Genomic DNA, 15,916 nt, shown 5'->3' on the forward strand with positions numbered 1-15,916 from the left:
CAGGTCACCACGGTCTCCTCCAGAAGGTTGTTTCTCAAAGCTGGCTGGCAAATCGTTGATCATGCCAGCCAACTTCAACTAGCAAGTGGGATCAGGAGATGAAAAGCAAGTCTATGGTAGGACTGATCAGTGGCAGCACTCAGATCTTAATTCGATTAAGTAGATGAAAGATGACCTGGGTAAAATAACATTTAAAGGTTTTGGGAAGGAGTAACATCTGTGACTGGTAGACAAACAGTGGAGAGAGTGGTTTCAGGAGCCCCAGAAGTGTGACTGAAGATTTTACACAGAAAGCTGAAAACCAGAAATTGATGGAAATTTTTACCTTTGAAAGTTTCCTTCCTGACCAAACTTGGAGCTCATGACAACCCAGGGGTCCTGAATAAGAAGTGCTAGTCAGATATTTATGTAGCCAGTCTTTTGATAACACTTGATAGCATTTGTTACAGCCCTGTCTCCAGCTGTGGCTAATCAGAAGTGCTTCAGATGGAAAAAAATGGAAGAAAAATCCACAAACTACATCTAACAGGCGTGTATCAGAGAAAAACAAAGCAAAACATTTTCTGATTACTGTCGTGGGTCAACAGTTGAAACCCTGAAGCACACGAGCTGGTTATAAGCATTCTAACGACACGCTGCGAGCGTTATGAACCTATTAAGGATGACAAAGGCTTTTTCTTGTGCACTCCAAGGCCCACGAAAGAAGAAAAAATAGGGGAAATGCTTAAATGCCAGAAAGGCCACAATGATCATTTACCCCCAAGACCACCTCTTCCTTTCAAAGAGGAATAAAAACATCCCTCAAAAGAGCATTAAAAAAAAAAAAAGAACCTTTGTCTAAAACACTGAAATACCCTCAACACTTTTCAGAGGCAACTCACTTCAGAACTTGTTTCTCTTGGAACGAGAAACTGGATCTAGTTATGACTTTGAGAACAAGGTCTACAAATCCCCCAGCACCACATACCTTTTCCATGTGTAAGTAGCTATTCAGAACAAGTCAGTCACCTCTCGGTGTTTTCTTCAATAAGGAGCTGGACATACACAACTTAAACCACATATTAGCTTGTTTTTCCAAAATGGGGACCATTTTTAGGGCTCGTTTTGAGCTGTCTAGTATTTCCATATCTTCTGAGTTACAAACAGTAGAACTGGTCACAGTATTCTGAAGCCATACAGCCCGAGATCCTATCTCTGTCTCAGTGCTCACGCTGCCCTTTTCACACGGCCAAAGATTAGCAATGGTCTGTTTTCTCCAGCACTGCGCTGATGCAGAATTTTCTTAACGCATTCCAAGACTGTTTCTTTATTTTCCTTCAAAATCTCTCACTATATGTACAGTCCATACTTGCCTGGATTCAAATGTCATTTGTTAGACTGTAACCATTTAAACAGATCAGTCAGATCAGTTTTACTAACCTTTCCTTTTCGTTAACACAATGCTCTTAATGCACTAAATGATCATTTTTTAATCAGCTTCCAGCTCTACAACTGATTTTATCATCAGCTATGTAGTTGATAATGTTACAGCGTTTGACCAAACATCGTCCCCAGAGAGCAAACCTCTCCCTTCACAGTGGGCAGAAGTATGCACAAGCGTTTCTGTCAGCGAGCCACTGATCCTAGCCAAGGTATCCGATAGCACTCTGCCAAACTGCAGACCTCAAAAACTTACAGTCCAAGAAAAACGACCCACCACAAAACCATAATCAGCTGGCACAAATTACACCTTTTATTATGTTGTCTGTGGCAACAGAACTGCAAATGAGCAATGCTATTATTTCACAGGCATGAGTTTGGGGTGGGTTGTTTGTTTTTGGGTTTTTTTTGTTTGTTTGTTTTTTTTAAGGTTTGGCGATTTCCCAATCATTTGGAACATCTTCCACGATTCGCGAATAGCAAATGATGGATTAGGGTGCTTTCTTTATCTAGCTTCTTTATGAGGTCTTGGGTATAAATTGTCCAGGACTACTGATTCCGATTGAGCAGATGCTGCCTCTTGCCAGGAACGATACGCATTCCTACGGAGCAGAGGCGCCTCCGTTTCTGTTTCTGGTCAGAACTGCCATTTGTATTTTGCAGTAGGATACAATTCCTATTCTTAGCAAAGAATGCTCTGCTATCTTTATTTCTTCTGGACACTGGGATTTCATCATTTTCTTGGACTTGCTTATCCTTGTGAACCTTTCCATTCCTGCTGGTCATGTGCACGCACACACACACACAGAGGAAATAAAGTGATCCGTGTTTATTCTCGGCTATGTCCTAAGAGAGCAATACAGAGCTTTGAACAGAAGTGAAACAAAGTAAGTGTTACTTGCTAACGTGTACATTTTGGGGTAGTAAAGGAAAGTCTGTCGACACCAGCATTCATTTTCTTTCACTAGATCACCAAACACAAAGAAAAGGGAGGGGGATAAACCCGTAGAGAGCCTCTAGGATTCCCCCCGAACATACTTTTCTGTCTCTTCCAGTAAAGTCACCAAAAACCAGTCCATCTCAAAAACATCCTACTTCAAACATTCCTACACTACACTCAGTGTCATATCCTACGGAAAAGTAAGTTACCTAAGAAATGTTGAGTGATGCAATGCTTTTATATCACATATTGAACAAAAACATCCTCCACATTAAGTCTTCCAACCACAGTGCTTGGAAACAGATGATGCTGTTCTGTTTTCATTCTAAAACACTCTGAAAACGTGAAGCATTCTTTAATGTATTACTTGCTGTTCAAGCCACAAATTCAAGGTAACTATGAAAAAGCCCCAGATCCTCAAATCCTGAACCGTGAAAACACTACTCACTAAACCACTTCATTACTTCATTGTTTTCCTCACAGCCAGCACAAATAAAATTCATAAAAAAGCAACAGATATTTTTTCAAGAGATCACAAGTTATTTCTATAAAGAACATTTGAAAGGAATTCAATTCTCAGAACATTCTTGGTAAACAAGAATCTAGTTATCACATTAAAAAAACCAAAACATCAATTAAAAAATGCTTCCAGGGTAACCAAGCAAAATAGTAACTAAAAACATTGAACATCAACACTGAGTCCTTTGAATACCATGTTAACAGTTTTGCCTGAAGACAGAAATTACAAATAAACCTCTAATTTAATAATGGATACACAATGCAACTTCATTTAGGGCTTACGGTTTCAGACACCAAAATAAAACATTCAATGCTTTTCTGCTTTAAGAATCACATTAACAGGTGTACGCAGATATGTCAGAAAGGCAACTCTGAGCTAAATTTAAGTCCCACCTTACTCAGAGCTGTATTTAGTAGCCGCAGGATAACACGAGGGCTAAGACATGAGAGTACTGCCACCTCGTGCCAGTCAAACTGAAGCCCAGCAAGCAAGACTACTGACTAAAACTCATCCCAGAACATGTTGTGCCTTCGAGTCTGACAGTTACCCGAGAGCAGATGCTTGGTTTTGAATTATGAAAGAGCGTAACAGTACCAGTCTTTAAGAACACCTTAAACCAATTCTTTAAATAACCAAACTACCTGTACTTATTCAGCATGTCTGGCAGCAACTACCCATTACACTGGCCATTTTAACAGCCTGGGTTTAGCCAGTCATAACTGGGATAAATTTCAGTCACCAGGATAAGAGCTTTGGTAATGGACATCTGTTTCAGACTAAGTCTTTCCGGTTTGCTGTTGTTTTTTTGTAAAAAATTATGACAAATGAAGAAAAGCACAAGCATATAGAGTTTAACAGTTCGAAACACATATAAAACTTCTTTTGAAATGCTCTAATACACCCATGTCATAAAAAGGGTCATATATTCTTACTGCATAAATGCTTAAATAGCCAGGTCAATACTTCTCAGCTTCCTAAAGTTTATGTTTGAAAATTCTCAAGTATACTGATGAGACACAAAGAAAAAAATTTCCTCTCAATCCCTGCTCTAAAATACAAGCACTACAGCAAGCACTACACATAATGTAAAGAACATGAATTTTTTTTTCTCTGTTTATTTACTGATAAATATAAATCTGCTCAGTGGATATTTCAGCGACTTCCCCCCGACAAGAGTCGTTATTACAAGCAATAAAAATGTTAAATAGGAGTACTCACCAATATCATTAGCTAGAGAAGCCGGATCGGAGGCCCCAAGGGTGGCTTCAAACTCCTCCTGAAGACGATAAGCCCTTTGAAGAAGGGATTCAAGCTTATGAATGAATTCAGCACTAATGATATCCTGCAAGAAGAGAGACATTAGAAGATTTTCTAATTGTTCACAGTCTGTAAGATTCCTCTGTAAAATCCAAGAATATTAAGCCTTCAAAGAGCAAACCGTGACACATTAATTTCCTACAAACCGCACAAGGACACTGTCAGACGAATACTTCAACATCCAAATCAAACACACTTTTCTGAACACATTAGTGTAGCAAAAATAATTGTAAACTATTTTAAAATTCAGGTTTTATCTGTCACGTTTACTGCACTAGAAATGATGAAAACACACAGGTGTATGTCTATTTCAAGATATTTTTAGCATTTAGCTCATAAGAACAGGGGAATACAAACAAAGTTCAAGCACATTTTTTGTGAATATTCATAAATTGATCATCTTTCCCAAGACCTTTATCTTTGCTAAGCAGCTACCCTCTCACAGAGTCCAGAAAGAAAGGGATGACCCAAGGGATTTTGTGCCAAGAATTAGTATGCTTGGTAGCTTGGTAACATCCAGAAGCAAACTGTGATGCAACAGCAATTGCCAAAAACCAAATAACACTAATTTCCTCCCCTTGGCCTCCTCCAAATAACCAACCAAACAAACCAGAAGACAAAGTCTGGTGTTCCTTAAACGCAACACCACTAAATTGGAAATCCCAACTCATTCCCAGTTTCGGTAAGTGAATCAGAAGTTGAAAAGATTCGGGTAACAAAACACAACACATCGTCAGGCAGCAACAGGAGGTTACAGACCGAATATACTCACTTCTACACTTTCTTCTGCAATTGCATCTCCTGCTCCCAGCTTAATGGAACCACAGCTTGCTTCATCTTCGACTTGCCTGTTCCGGAAGGTTAGTGCCTGCTCCCACCGACGCAGTGCTTCTTCAAAAAGCTCCATACCTAGGGGAGATCAGGAACACCTCCATTCCATCAAACACACAGCCTCCAGCCGTAGTCACATTTTAGCTACATAGTTTCCTGCAACTCTAACAAGCATGATTAAAGCAGAGATGGAATTTTTAAAACAACAGCATTTCCCCATCTAAAAAAAATTGAATAATAAAAGGTATCTGCCTTTTTAGTAAGATAAAGAAGTTCACCATACAATTAAACAAACAATGTTCAATGTATTTTTTCCAATCTACTTTTTACAATAATTTTGTGGACTACTGCTACAAACATAGCAATAAAATACATACTTTGAAAAACTAAGTCTAGATCAAGTAAGATTTCATTATTTTATGGAAATGTTCTCAGACTCAAGCCAACTGGACACTGGGAAAGAACGCCACAAAAATACTGTGTAAGAAATTATTTACACTCATTCCTGGTAGATGCTGAATATTCTTATTCTAACTTACCCATCAAATACAAATTTTCAGGTGTGGTCACTGGAATATTGACAAGCTTAATGTCATCTTCATCTGCTTTATCCCAGGAATTAGAATTGGCACAAGCGCAACTGTGACAAGAGGTGGCACTCTGAACCTTAAAAAACCAAACAAATCTTGAAGCGTTGTTACGCAGAGTTATCCTTAAAACCACATCCCTGCCAGAGCACCCGGCACCCAAGCTACCTGCCCAGGAGCTGTTTTTACCAGGCGGGAAGCACAGCGGCCGTCTCTGCACCGCCGGCCTCCCGCGCAGCGTGCTCAGGAGAGCGGTCTCAGCGCAGCGACACCACGGGGTCACAGCCAGCACGGGCTAACAGACAGGCCAGAGCCTTACCACACCATCACTTACCGAGGCCAGGCTTTGAACCGAACCAGAGTATTTACTGAAAAGTCCTCCATTTGCATAGATACAAGACTGAGATCCTTTTTCCTTGGCTGAGCTCAGAGAAAGCGTCAAGTTTTGCCGACTACTGGAGCAGCTAGAACCTAAGAGACACACCGATTTTAAAGCTGCTAGAAAGGCAGAACGCATCTTTCCTTAGCAAGGGCTGTCAAGTATTGCTTTTACTCTTCTCAATACAACCCAGTTTAGAAGTAAACAATGATTCTTTTATTCAGTCCTACATGAGACACTACCAATTAGAGCAGTCAATACCTGTAACAGTAACCATGCGTTGGAGCATAATTATTTTCCCATCCTAAAAAAAAAATTAAATCTGCTTTTCTCAGTATTGAGATACACCCACAAGAACGGCAAACCCCGCTGTCAGTACACTCTTGGATTAAAAAAGTTTTAATCCAAATTCACGATTAAAACTTCACCCTTGAGAAGGAGAACAGCTTGTTTATAAGACACGGTAATTTTGTTCCCAGTTTCCACAACTTCTACTTTAACAATTCAACCCTACTCAGCTTAAAGGAACCTGCTTTGTTTTGCTGCTACACACTGTTACGCACACCCATCCCCTCACACACCCTTTTCTTCCTCTACAAGCCCACAAACAAAACTCAGGGTTTTTTCAGGTACCTTTTTCTGATGCAGCTGCTTTGGTGCACTCTAATACTAGATGACTTGGTTCCCATGGCGGTACTTTCTTGTTTTTCTTTCCACGCCTTCTTTTAAAGTGATGGGCCAGAAAAATAACAGATATTGCACTCACTGCCGTCACTGTGAAAAGCTTCTTTAACCCAGGGGAAAGCTTTATCTGAAGAGAAAAGAGTGAGACTTCACTGGAAACGCATGCTCCTTAACGCCCACCTTCCCTCCTGCCCTCCTTTTGGTGTGCTCGACCTGTTAATAACCACATGCAGCCAAGACTGAGAATACCTCATTCTGGTTTTTCTTGCAGTAAACTTTGAAGAGCATTTACATGCAAATAGGAAAAGTGACATAGCTTTTGCTTACTAGCTTCTAATTCAATAAAAATAAAATACAGTCACACTAAAGACATGAGGTTTAAAAGCAGAACTTTATTGGGACCTGATAATACCTACTTCTAAGAAAAATATTGTTGGCATTCCTAATCATAAACAATTTTTTTTTCTTTTAGTTATCCTTGTCAATGATTCAGCACACACAGAATGGAGAAAATCTACTGGACCAATTTTGTACAGGCAACTACAAACTCTTTTTTCCTCCTGTGTCTTACGGCATCAGAACACGGCTCACTGTTCAAGAAGTTTATTCTCCGAGGGGTACGACTGAAGCCTTCATATTTTCTCAAGTAATTCTGATTTATTCCTCTTTACCGTTTATCACACGTGTAGCTATTGGCAACTAATGCCTCTCTTTGAATCTCTACAATCACAGCTCCTCCTCCCTGCCTTTGACCTGAAGGTGCTCTAGGGACAAATCTTACTATTCCCTGCAGACAAGGAATATCAGCTTCACAATGTCCAGCTTTTGTCAGCCTGAACACTAAGATCACAAAGTACTCTCACCCAGATCTGAGTGGCTGCTATCCAGTGAAACTGGCCTATAACATCCATGAAAGAAAACAAAAATAAATCACTCCAGGGCCATCTACTAAAGGAAATGCTGTCATTAATAGAGCCTTAAGATTGTCTTTGAAGAAGACCTTTCTGTAAGTAAAACAAACCAATCCAGCAAAAAGAACAGAAGGGGTTTAAAAGCCAGCTGCTTTTAAAGGGTCACTGCCTTGTTTTAGTCATGTGCTGCTTATTCAATCAAACAGAAGTGACGCAAAAACAAGAACAAGGATTTTTGATTTACATTAGTGAATTATCATTCAGATTAATTTGGTGAGTTGTACCGGCAATCTAGAAAGTATTTCAGACCACACTCAATACTGTTAGTCAAAATTTAGTGACAGTTATGTTCAGCTCTTAAATACCTGAAAAAATCTATTAAAAAAACCCCAAACTTCAGGATTTTTATATTTGATTTGATGAGAATCATTGTGTTGTTGCAAAACAAAGACACACAGACATTGCAGATGAAGCAATCTCTTCAGCCAGATGTAAGACAATGCACTAAGTGTTTATTAGCAGAAAAAGACAAAAAAACACGCTTATTTTAGTTCTATGTTTTAAAAGAACGGAAAATCAAGGTATTCTGTACAAACTGAATTCATGTTAGGCTCAGCAGAGTGAGTACAACGTTGCACTTAAACTTCTAAACACATCAAAAGTGACAATATTTGGCTAACGTATGTATTACCTGGTTAAGGGAGTAATACCAAGACAGGGGAAGGTGAAACACCCGCAAAGCTGCCGTCCTCAGAGAAAACCGTGCCTCAGTAACAGCTTCCTCTGACATGGCTCCTTCTCTCCCATCACCTCCCCAGGCGCAGCTGTCTCCAGAGCAGGCCGGGCGGTCTCCAAGCGCTCTGCCGGAGGAAGGACCCGCACTCAGTCCCGCAGCGGAGGCCCAGGGCAGCTCTCCTCTGCTGGGGGACAGGGACGCGGCCTGGCTGGTGTCCTCGAGACTCAGGGCGGATCAGCTGGCTCGGCCCTTCCTGAGCCGGGACCCCCCCGGGGACAGCCGGGACCCCCGGAGGCCGCGGCCCGCAGCGCATCCCCCGCCCCCCAGCCTCTCAGATCGCCGCAGCGGGGCGGACACGTTTACCCGTTAAAAGGGTTAAAAGGCTCGAGAGCAGCCAGAAAAACTTTTATCTCATTCAGAGCTTCAGTTTTCGTGCGGATGAGAAACGAACGCTACGGCCTGACGTACCCTCCTCCGTGAGAGGGGACGTCCCCGCGCTCCCGGCGCCGAGCGGCGGGCGAAGCCGCCGCCACCCCGGTGCGGAGGGAGGCGGGAGCAGAGGGCGGGAGCGGTCAGCGCTCCCCGCCGGCCGCAGGCGCTTCCCTAGGGCAGGAGCCGCTCCCCGCCGCGTGAGGCGAACCAGGCCCGACCGGCCCCACAGGGGCAGCGCGCCCCGTTGGCGGCAAAGGCCACCTCGGTCCGGTCCGGTCCGGCCCCGCCAGGCCCTCCCCTGGCAGGGCAGCCGCGGCACCGCGGCCAGGGCCGCCCGTGCCTTGCGGCTCGGCCCTCGGCCGCCACCCTCGGGTTACCTGCGAGCAGCGGGGCAGCGCCCCGCGGGCGGCTCCCTCCCGCACCGGCGGCTGCCCAAGGACCGGCCGACGATCTGCTTCCGGGCCGGCACCAAGCGGCCCAGGTCGGCCCGGAGACAGCCCCTGCCCGCTGACCACGTGAGGGTGACCCGCTCCGCTACGAGTCCGCGTCGGCCATCTTTACGCAGGGCAGCCACCTTCTGCGAGCGGATAGGCAGGGTGGGCTGAGGGCCTGGCGCCGCCATCTTTGTGCAGGGCAGCGGTCACGTGAGCGGCGGAGACGCTCCGCGCGGCCATCTTTGTGCGGGGCGCGTCCCACCACCGGTGTTGCCGCCTGCCTGCGTGAGGAGGCGCCGCGGCCCGCGCCGCCACGGCCCTCTCCGCCACGGCGTCCTTCCGCGCCGCTTCCCCCTGGGCCGCCGTCCCTGGAGGCCAGCGCTCGCTGTCGGGGTAAGCCGTGTGTCTGGCTGTGGCCCGGCTGACCTCCGGGCTGCGCGCACGGTGAGTCCTCCCGGCTGCTCCGGTAAGAGCGAAGCGGTCCTGCTGGCGGCGGGTCCGGCGTCTACAGGGGCGGGCGGTGCCTGCGGCCGGCCGCAAAGCCCGGGGCGGCTCGACCCGCTGGGCGTGTGGGCGCGGTGATGGCCGCCGCCGCTCCGGCGGGCTGGGCGGGGGCCGGGGGCGGTGTGCGGCCGGCCGGCCTCACCCCTGGGCCGCTGGGCTGGGCAGCGGCGGCGGCGGTGCCCGGGCCGCTGGGCGGGGTGCTGGGGCGGCGGTGCCCGGGCCGTCCGCCCCGGGTCAGCGGGTGCTGTGCGCGGCGGCCGGCCGGCGGGACGGGACCCCCGCCCGCCCCTCCGCGGGAAGCGGCCCGGGGAGCCCCGGTGGCCCCCGGCAGCAGCGGCTGGAGGTGAATCCGGGCGGCGGCGGAGCCGGGCTGGGGCGGCCCCGCGGAGCAGCCGATGGGGGCCGGGGTGGGGGCTTGGGGGGGCGGAGGAGAGAAACGTGGGGTCGGCCCCTGCGTCCTCCGAGGCAGTGTGCGGTGGAACGCGGCTGGCCCTGCGAGAGGAGGTACCCGCGGCCCCGGCGGGCTTTTGGTGTCCTTTCTCTTTGGAAGCAATACTTCATGACAGGAAAAAAATCTAAGGAAGGCGACTGAAAAAAAATAGTGGCTTGTTCCAGTGGGTAGCTCTTGGTGCCTGGAGAGAAGGATGAGGTGTCTATCAGCTTGCTGAGCGTGCTTTTGTCACTTACTGGGGTTTATTCTGAATAACTAAGTTTTCTACCAGAGTTAGGACTGGTGGTCACTTTTTTTTTTTTTTTTTTCCCAAGAAAACGGGATACTCTTGTTAGGAGTTGACACATTAAAAAAAGGTAGAAACAGGGAGGCCTTGGAGTTGAAAATCAAAACCACCTACTGATTAACAGAATGTAAAAGAACTTAGTCTGTGAAATTAAGGTTAATCTTCCCTATTTCTTGACCTAAGAAGACTATTCTCAAATTCGATAACAATATTATTCATGTACATTGTTGTGCTGAAGTAATTTCCATAATAAATTGCCAAGGAATACAGGAAAGCTCTTGTTAAAGAGCAACATGGTTCTTTAGAAAACTGATGGGAAAACGTACATCTTAAAAATCCGAATGCGCGTGCCTAAGGCTGCAGCTTCGATGGCCATGTGTAGTTTGGAGCGAAGGCTGGGGGATTTTTTTTCTGAAGTGTGAAGAATATCTATATGGCAAGTAATTACTGAAGTTTCAGAGCTCTTTAGTTTTCTGAGTAATTAAATGTTCAGGTATAAAATTGCCCCCCTGTGTCACACTTACTTTTTTGCCATAAAATGCAAATAAAGGTTAAATGCCATTATTCCAGTGCATTACTAGTAAAATAACTATGAGTGCAAAATGAAGCCTGAACTTGGAGCTTGCTGGTTTGATGTGCTGTTATTCAGAGCTATACTGGCGAAATAACAACTGCCTGTAATGAAGATACAGTTGCTGCTTCAGGTAGTTGCTGTCTTCAGAATAATCCTTTTATTCTTAAAATCTTCTGCCAGCATTCCCTTACTGAATCCTATAAAATGATCTGATAAGATGGCTCCGTATTTAGGGACGTCAATGGAGTAAAGATATGTATGTTTTTATTTCAACACCTCTTGAAGTGTTAACTGCTGTAAGTAGGCAGATGAAAACATCAACTTTAATTTGAATTTTTTTTGGAGAAAATTTAAAATCTATTATATTTCTGTAGGAAATACTAGGCTCCCTGCATGAGCCTAAGATAATTTTCAAGATTAGTTAATTCTCTTAGAGTGTTTGATGGGATTTTTCTGCGTGTGTGATGGGTCTTCCGTCGTAGGCACCACACAAATCTGTGATGACGTGGAATTCTGCTGAATAATAAATGGGTTGCTGGTCATGATGCTTTAAATTATGGTTCACATTTCTCTGATGAAATGTTTTTTTTTTTTCTTAGCGAATGCAAAGAGTAAACTGGAACAACAACAACAAAAAAGACTGGTGTTCAGGATAAATGTTACAGGCTTTTTATTTCTTTGAATTATGACACGCTATGCATGCACTAAGCAAAAGTGTGTTAATAAGTCCTTCTTTTGAGCATTAAATGGTTCACGTAGTTGAATGATGTAGTATGATGCATTGAGATAGGTGGGCTGAAGCAAACCTTTCGGTGGAAACGACAGAGAGAGCTAGCAATGGACTGCAAACTTCTCTCCCAGATCTATGGGGAGCATTTGGTGAGAAGCTCATTGTGTGAATATGGTCATGAACAGTTAGTGTGAGAACTCAAGTTCTGTTCCCAGTTCAGTTTTACTTCATCCTTAACCTCATAGGGAAGCAAAGATGCACCTTGGATCCTGTATATGTGGGTCTGTCGTTTTCAGCTTGTGATTTTTCTAAGGCTCCGGTGAGACCACCAAATACTTCTGGAGGGTCTGTGAAAGGTGACAGAAATAGTCTTGTTACCACGGGATGATTGCTGTCCAACAATTGCTGTCTAGATAACAATTTTTTAGAGTTCTGTGATGTGAGGAAGGCTGAAATTACTGATAGAGATCCTTTCCAGAACCTTTCTCTGTCTTTTTAATATATAAACTTTTGGTTCAGGAAGCCTCAGAGCTGGAAAGGATTCAGGGAAGCTATATATTCTTGTAAAAAATGTTATTGTTGAGTGGATGTCTTCTTCTGGTCAGCGGTGTAAACAGGATACTGGGATAAACAGACCTTTCATCTGACCCAGCAGAGCTGTTCATACGAGGTATCTAGGTACTTTCCCAGTACAAACTATCACATATCACTGGGGGTGTGAAGTGGAGATAGACTCCAGCTTCAGAACAGGAGTATAAAATGAAAAATAAGAGAAAATACAAAAGTATATATATTTTTGTAATTACTGAAAATATGAAGAAGTGAGTCTTGGACAAGCTGAACGCAATGCAGAAGCTTGTGAGAAGGCAGATGTGACAGGGAGGTACATCAGCGGAGGGAGATAAGCAATCTTTTCAGATGGACTAGGAAGCGGTGAAATGGAGGAAGGGCAGTGAGCGAGGGAGGGGCTGCCCTGGGCTTGCCAGGACTTGGAGAGATGAAGGGTGAATCACGGCTTTGAAATTAATTTTGCAGTTCTAGACTTGAACATAAAATTTTCCAGAGTGCATGGCTGCAGGTAGGTATATCAAGCTACCAAGGTTATGGCAGTCCGGTGAGTTGCCACAGCTGCCACAGGATGGAAGGAGGCGTGTAAGGATTCTGTTAAGAAAGGGTGACAGAAAGGCCATCCAGCTTTGGCCATGTAATAACGTGCAAAGGGTCCGTAACGTTAACCAGGCTGCTGCGAGGGATGCTCTCCCTGTGGGTGGGAGTAGGGGCCACATCCGCAGGGACACCAGTTTGAACCTGCTTTGGCCGTTCTGGAGATCGTTATGAGGAGAGAGGTGCAGGCTGCACCAATGAACGGGCTCTGGCGTGAGCAGAACTCCTGGGTTTGGGTTTGTTCAGGCCTGCAGGTTTGGATTTGTGAGGTTCCAGGTGTGACTTTATTCAGTACGAATCTGTAGCATGAGGTGAAGTCTCCGTTTGTTGCTGTGCATTACTTGGAATAATGCATTCAGAAAGCTTCTTCTGTAAAAAAATTAAGCCTAAAGCTTTACTAATCCATTACACCAGTCTTTCTAAAGCATTTGTGTTAAATCAGCATTAATTCACACTGAAGTTTTTTTAAGGTTGTTCAGGCTCTATTTGAAACTCATTTGTCCATTTCTAACGTTGTAACAGACGTTGCAAAATGTGCAAGATGAAACATACATTCCTATTTCCATGTCTGTTCTGAAAAGGAACTGTACAACTCAAAGCAGAATTGCTAATGTGACTGAAGTTGAAGCGGTTTGGCCTGAAAAACTGACGTTTTCATATTTGAAGCGTCTTTCAGCAGTGTTGCATGTAGATTGCAAATAGACACTGAACTGAGGAAGTGCTTCTGCACCTGCAGCTTGTATTTGAGAGTAATGCTTTTTAAATGGCATGCTGTTGGGCCAGGAAGAGAATTTAGACCTCATCTTGAAAAAAATGCCAAATTATTAATTTACTGTAGTATTTCCAGTCTCGTGAGGTGAGTTCTTGAATATTTTATTGAACAGCTGTTAACATGACATTCAAAAAGACTGAAAGATACACACAGATCCTTGAGTACATGTATATGTGTTATCTGATAAATATCTTGTGTGTTATTGATATATAAATACTCATATATAAATAAAATAAGTTTAAGTATATATGTGCAGGTATATATGTGTACAAATAGTGTATAATACTTTAATAATATTATTTGCATGGGGGTATTTCCAGGAATATAGGCTATGTATACACAGACACGCCTAAACCCCGTCTGATAACCGAAGGGGACTGGGAAGACTCGTGATTCAAAGGGGTCTCGTTGTGAGGCAGCGTGAGTAAGGACCAAGTCAAGGATAAGAGGCTGGAAGCTCCCTAGGAAGCGTGTCCGAGCTGCCTGCTAGGCAGGGTTTGTTCTCCCCCATGCCCTCAAGGCCCCGGGTTCCTTGGCGTTTGCAGGAGTGACGGGTCGGACAGCAGAAGGGCCAACCCTAAAGCTGCCGAGGCCAAGGGGCAGAGTGGAAGGAGGGGTCGGTGTCGGTGCCAAAGCCTGCGCGCGGGCCAAGGAGCATGCGTTGCTGGGGGCGGGTTAGCTGCGAGTCTCGGTATAGGAACGCTAGAACGGGCGGCTAATAATTGGGCAAAGAAAGCTTGAGGTTTGTTGGGCTTTAGAGAGAGAGAGGCATCAACAGTAATCGTTTAGGTGACCAAACTGGAACCAGATTCTAAGGTGCTTCTTATCTGCATGAGTCAATTGGAGTGTTTCTGTAAGAAGAATATTACCGAGTTCGGGTTTTGATTGTCCTTCTATAAAGCATCATAGCTGTCTGTGCAACCATCAGAATAATAATGACAGAGTGACTATATTTAGCATTGTTTATTTCTGATAAGTTTCTCTATCTGCACCAGGGACCTTGGATGGACAGAGAGGACTCAAACAGGAGAAAAGCTCGCTCAGCATTCAGTACTGCACGTGAGTTACAAGTTTCAGTTTGCCTTTAGTACATTGTGTGCCTGAGTCTAGAATGTGTCTTTGTAAATAAATAAAACCAAGGTAAAGTTTCCTTCTCCTTTGACAAGCAAGTCACGTGCTCCTGCATTTTAGCCTTCACAGCTCTAGCAGTGTTGTATGAGATCCCATTCCAGAATAAGCAGTCCAAGCCACCGTCAGTCCTGGGTGGGCTTGAGAACCGTCATTTTTGTGTCATTGGGGTGCCGTGGTAGAGGCCAGGAAGTTCAATAATTGATCCAAACCAGCTCTGCTCTGCTCAGGATTTAGTTTATGCCCTAAAAGTCAAAAGATTTCGGTTTAGAAGTCAGCTGTGTTTAATTTGGACTATTGGATTCTCTTCCTGTTAATAAAGTTATTTACACTAACTTACTTTAAAAAGGCACATTCTTTTAAAAGTTATAGTTACATTGTATATTAGAGATCTAATATTGCTGCCTACTGTCAGGAATTGGGTTTTACTCATTCTTAATTCTGTTGACAAGTGATTCCCTGGTCTTGAAAATCCTGGCTCCAGGATCTCAGAAAATAACAGCTTCTGAAATGTCGTCGCCCGGCAGCCACTGCCCACACTTGGAATCGGTCGGTGAGATAACGAAAGAGGAACTGATACAGAAATCTCATGTGAGTGGTAGCAGCTTGCTTTATTCTGGTCACTGTTAACTCTGCTCACTTACTTTGGCTCTGTACCTTGGCAGGTATTATTAGTTACAGATGCCTTTAAGTGTTAACCGTGGGTAAAATCCCCTGTACTGGAACAGTAAGGTTTAAATGAAGTACGGGAAGAATTACGGGCTTGATGAAACTCAAACCAAGTAACGAGTGCTTCCCCAGCAGTGCTTGCGAAAGCAAGGGGTGTTTTTATGGAAGTGTTTGTTGAAAGAGCTAGCGTGACACCAGGCTGGACGCTTACGCTCAGACACGGCCGCTGTAGCAGGCGGTTACTTGGAACGTGGATGCGACGTGGTGTAACTGATGGCTGCAAGTAGGAGCGGTAAGAAAGGCATGTATGGTTAAGTTTTTCTTGGGTAACTGTTCACTGTTTGGTGGAGGAGCCACAGTTTGAGAAACTGCCCCTACCTGAACACTTGGTGTCCGCTGGTATTGATACATGGGACAAAGGCAGACCTGGTGACCCTGGGAGCAGCCG

The 15,916-nt window shown here is 44.7% G+C and overlaps 2 protein-coding genes across 7 annotated transcripts in view; one reads left to right on the forward strand and one right to left on the reverse strand.

Moving 5' to 3' along the window:
• MIGA1 (mitoguardin 1) overlaps nt 1-8,378 on the reverse strand; it is a 31,539-nt gene extending 23,161 nt beyond the window's left edge. The window contains exons 1-6 of one of the 2 annotated variants that reach the window (XM_086462893.1): nt 8,364-8,378; nt 6,627-6,804; nt 5,949-6,085; nt 5,567-5,693; nt 4,969-5,105; nt 4,098-4,221 (exon numbers count right to left, since the gene is read on the reverse strand). In XM_086462893.1, coding sequence (XP_086319019.1) covers nt 4,098-4,221; nt 4,969-5,105; nt 5,567-5,693; nt 5,949-6,085; nt 6,627-6,804; nt 8,364-8,378 — 718 coding nt within the window. Of the gene's footprint in view, nt 1-4,097; nt 4,222-4,968; nt 5,106-5,566; nt 5,694-5,948; nt 6,086-6,626; nt 6,805-8,279 lie in introns of both variants that reach the window. The other variant, XM_009948526.2, reaches the window with a different exon arrangement.
• A 6,279-nt stretch (nt 8,379-14,657) lies between these two features.
• USP33 (ubiquitin specific peptidase 33) overlaps nt 14,658-15,916 on the forward strand; it is a 35,427-nt gene continuing 34,168 nt past the window's right edge. For 3 of the 5 annotated variants that reach the window (XM_086463564.1, XM_009947337.2, XM_086463565.1), the window contains exon 1: nt 15,277-15,390. In XM_086463564.1, coding sequence (XP_086319690.1) covers nt 15,310-15,390 — 81 coding nt within the window. In that variant the 5' untranslated portion in view covers nt 15,277-15,309. Of the gene's footprint in view, nt 14,731-15,251; nt 15,391-15,916 lie in introns of those variants that run through there. The other 2 variants (XM_009947336.2, XM_086463566.1) reach the window with 1 other exon arrangement.

This window comes from Leptosomus discolor, chromosome 3 (assembly GCF_034619465.1).
Source record: "Leptosomus discolor isolate bLepDis1 chromosome 3, bLepDis1.hap2, whole genome shotgun sequence".
Taxonomy (NCBI): Eukaryota; Metazoa; Chordata; class Aves; order Leptosomiformes; family Leptosomidae; genus Leptosomus; species Leptosomus discolor.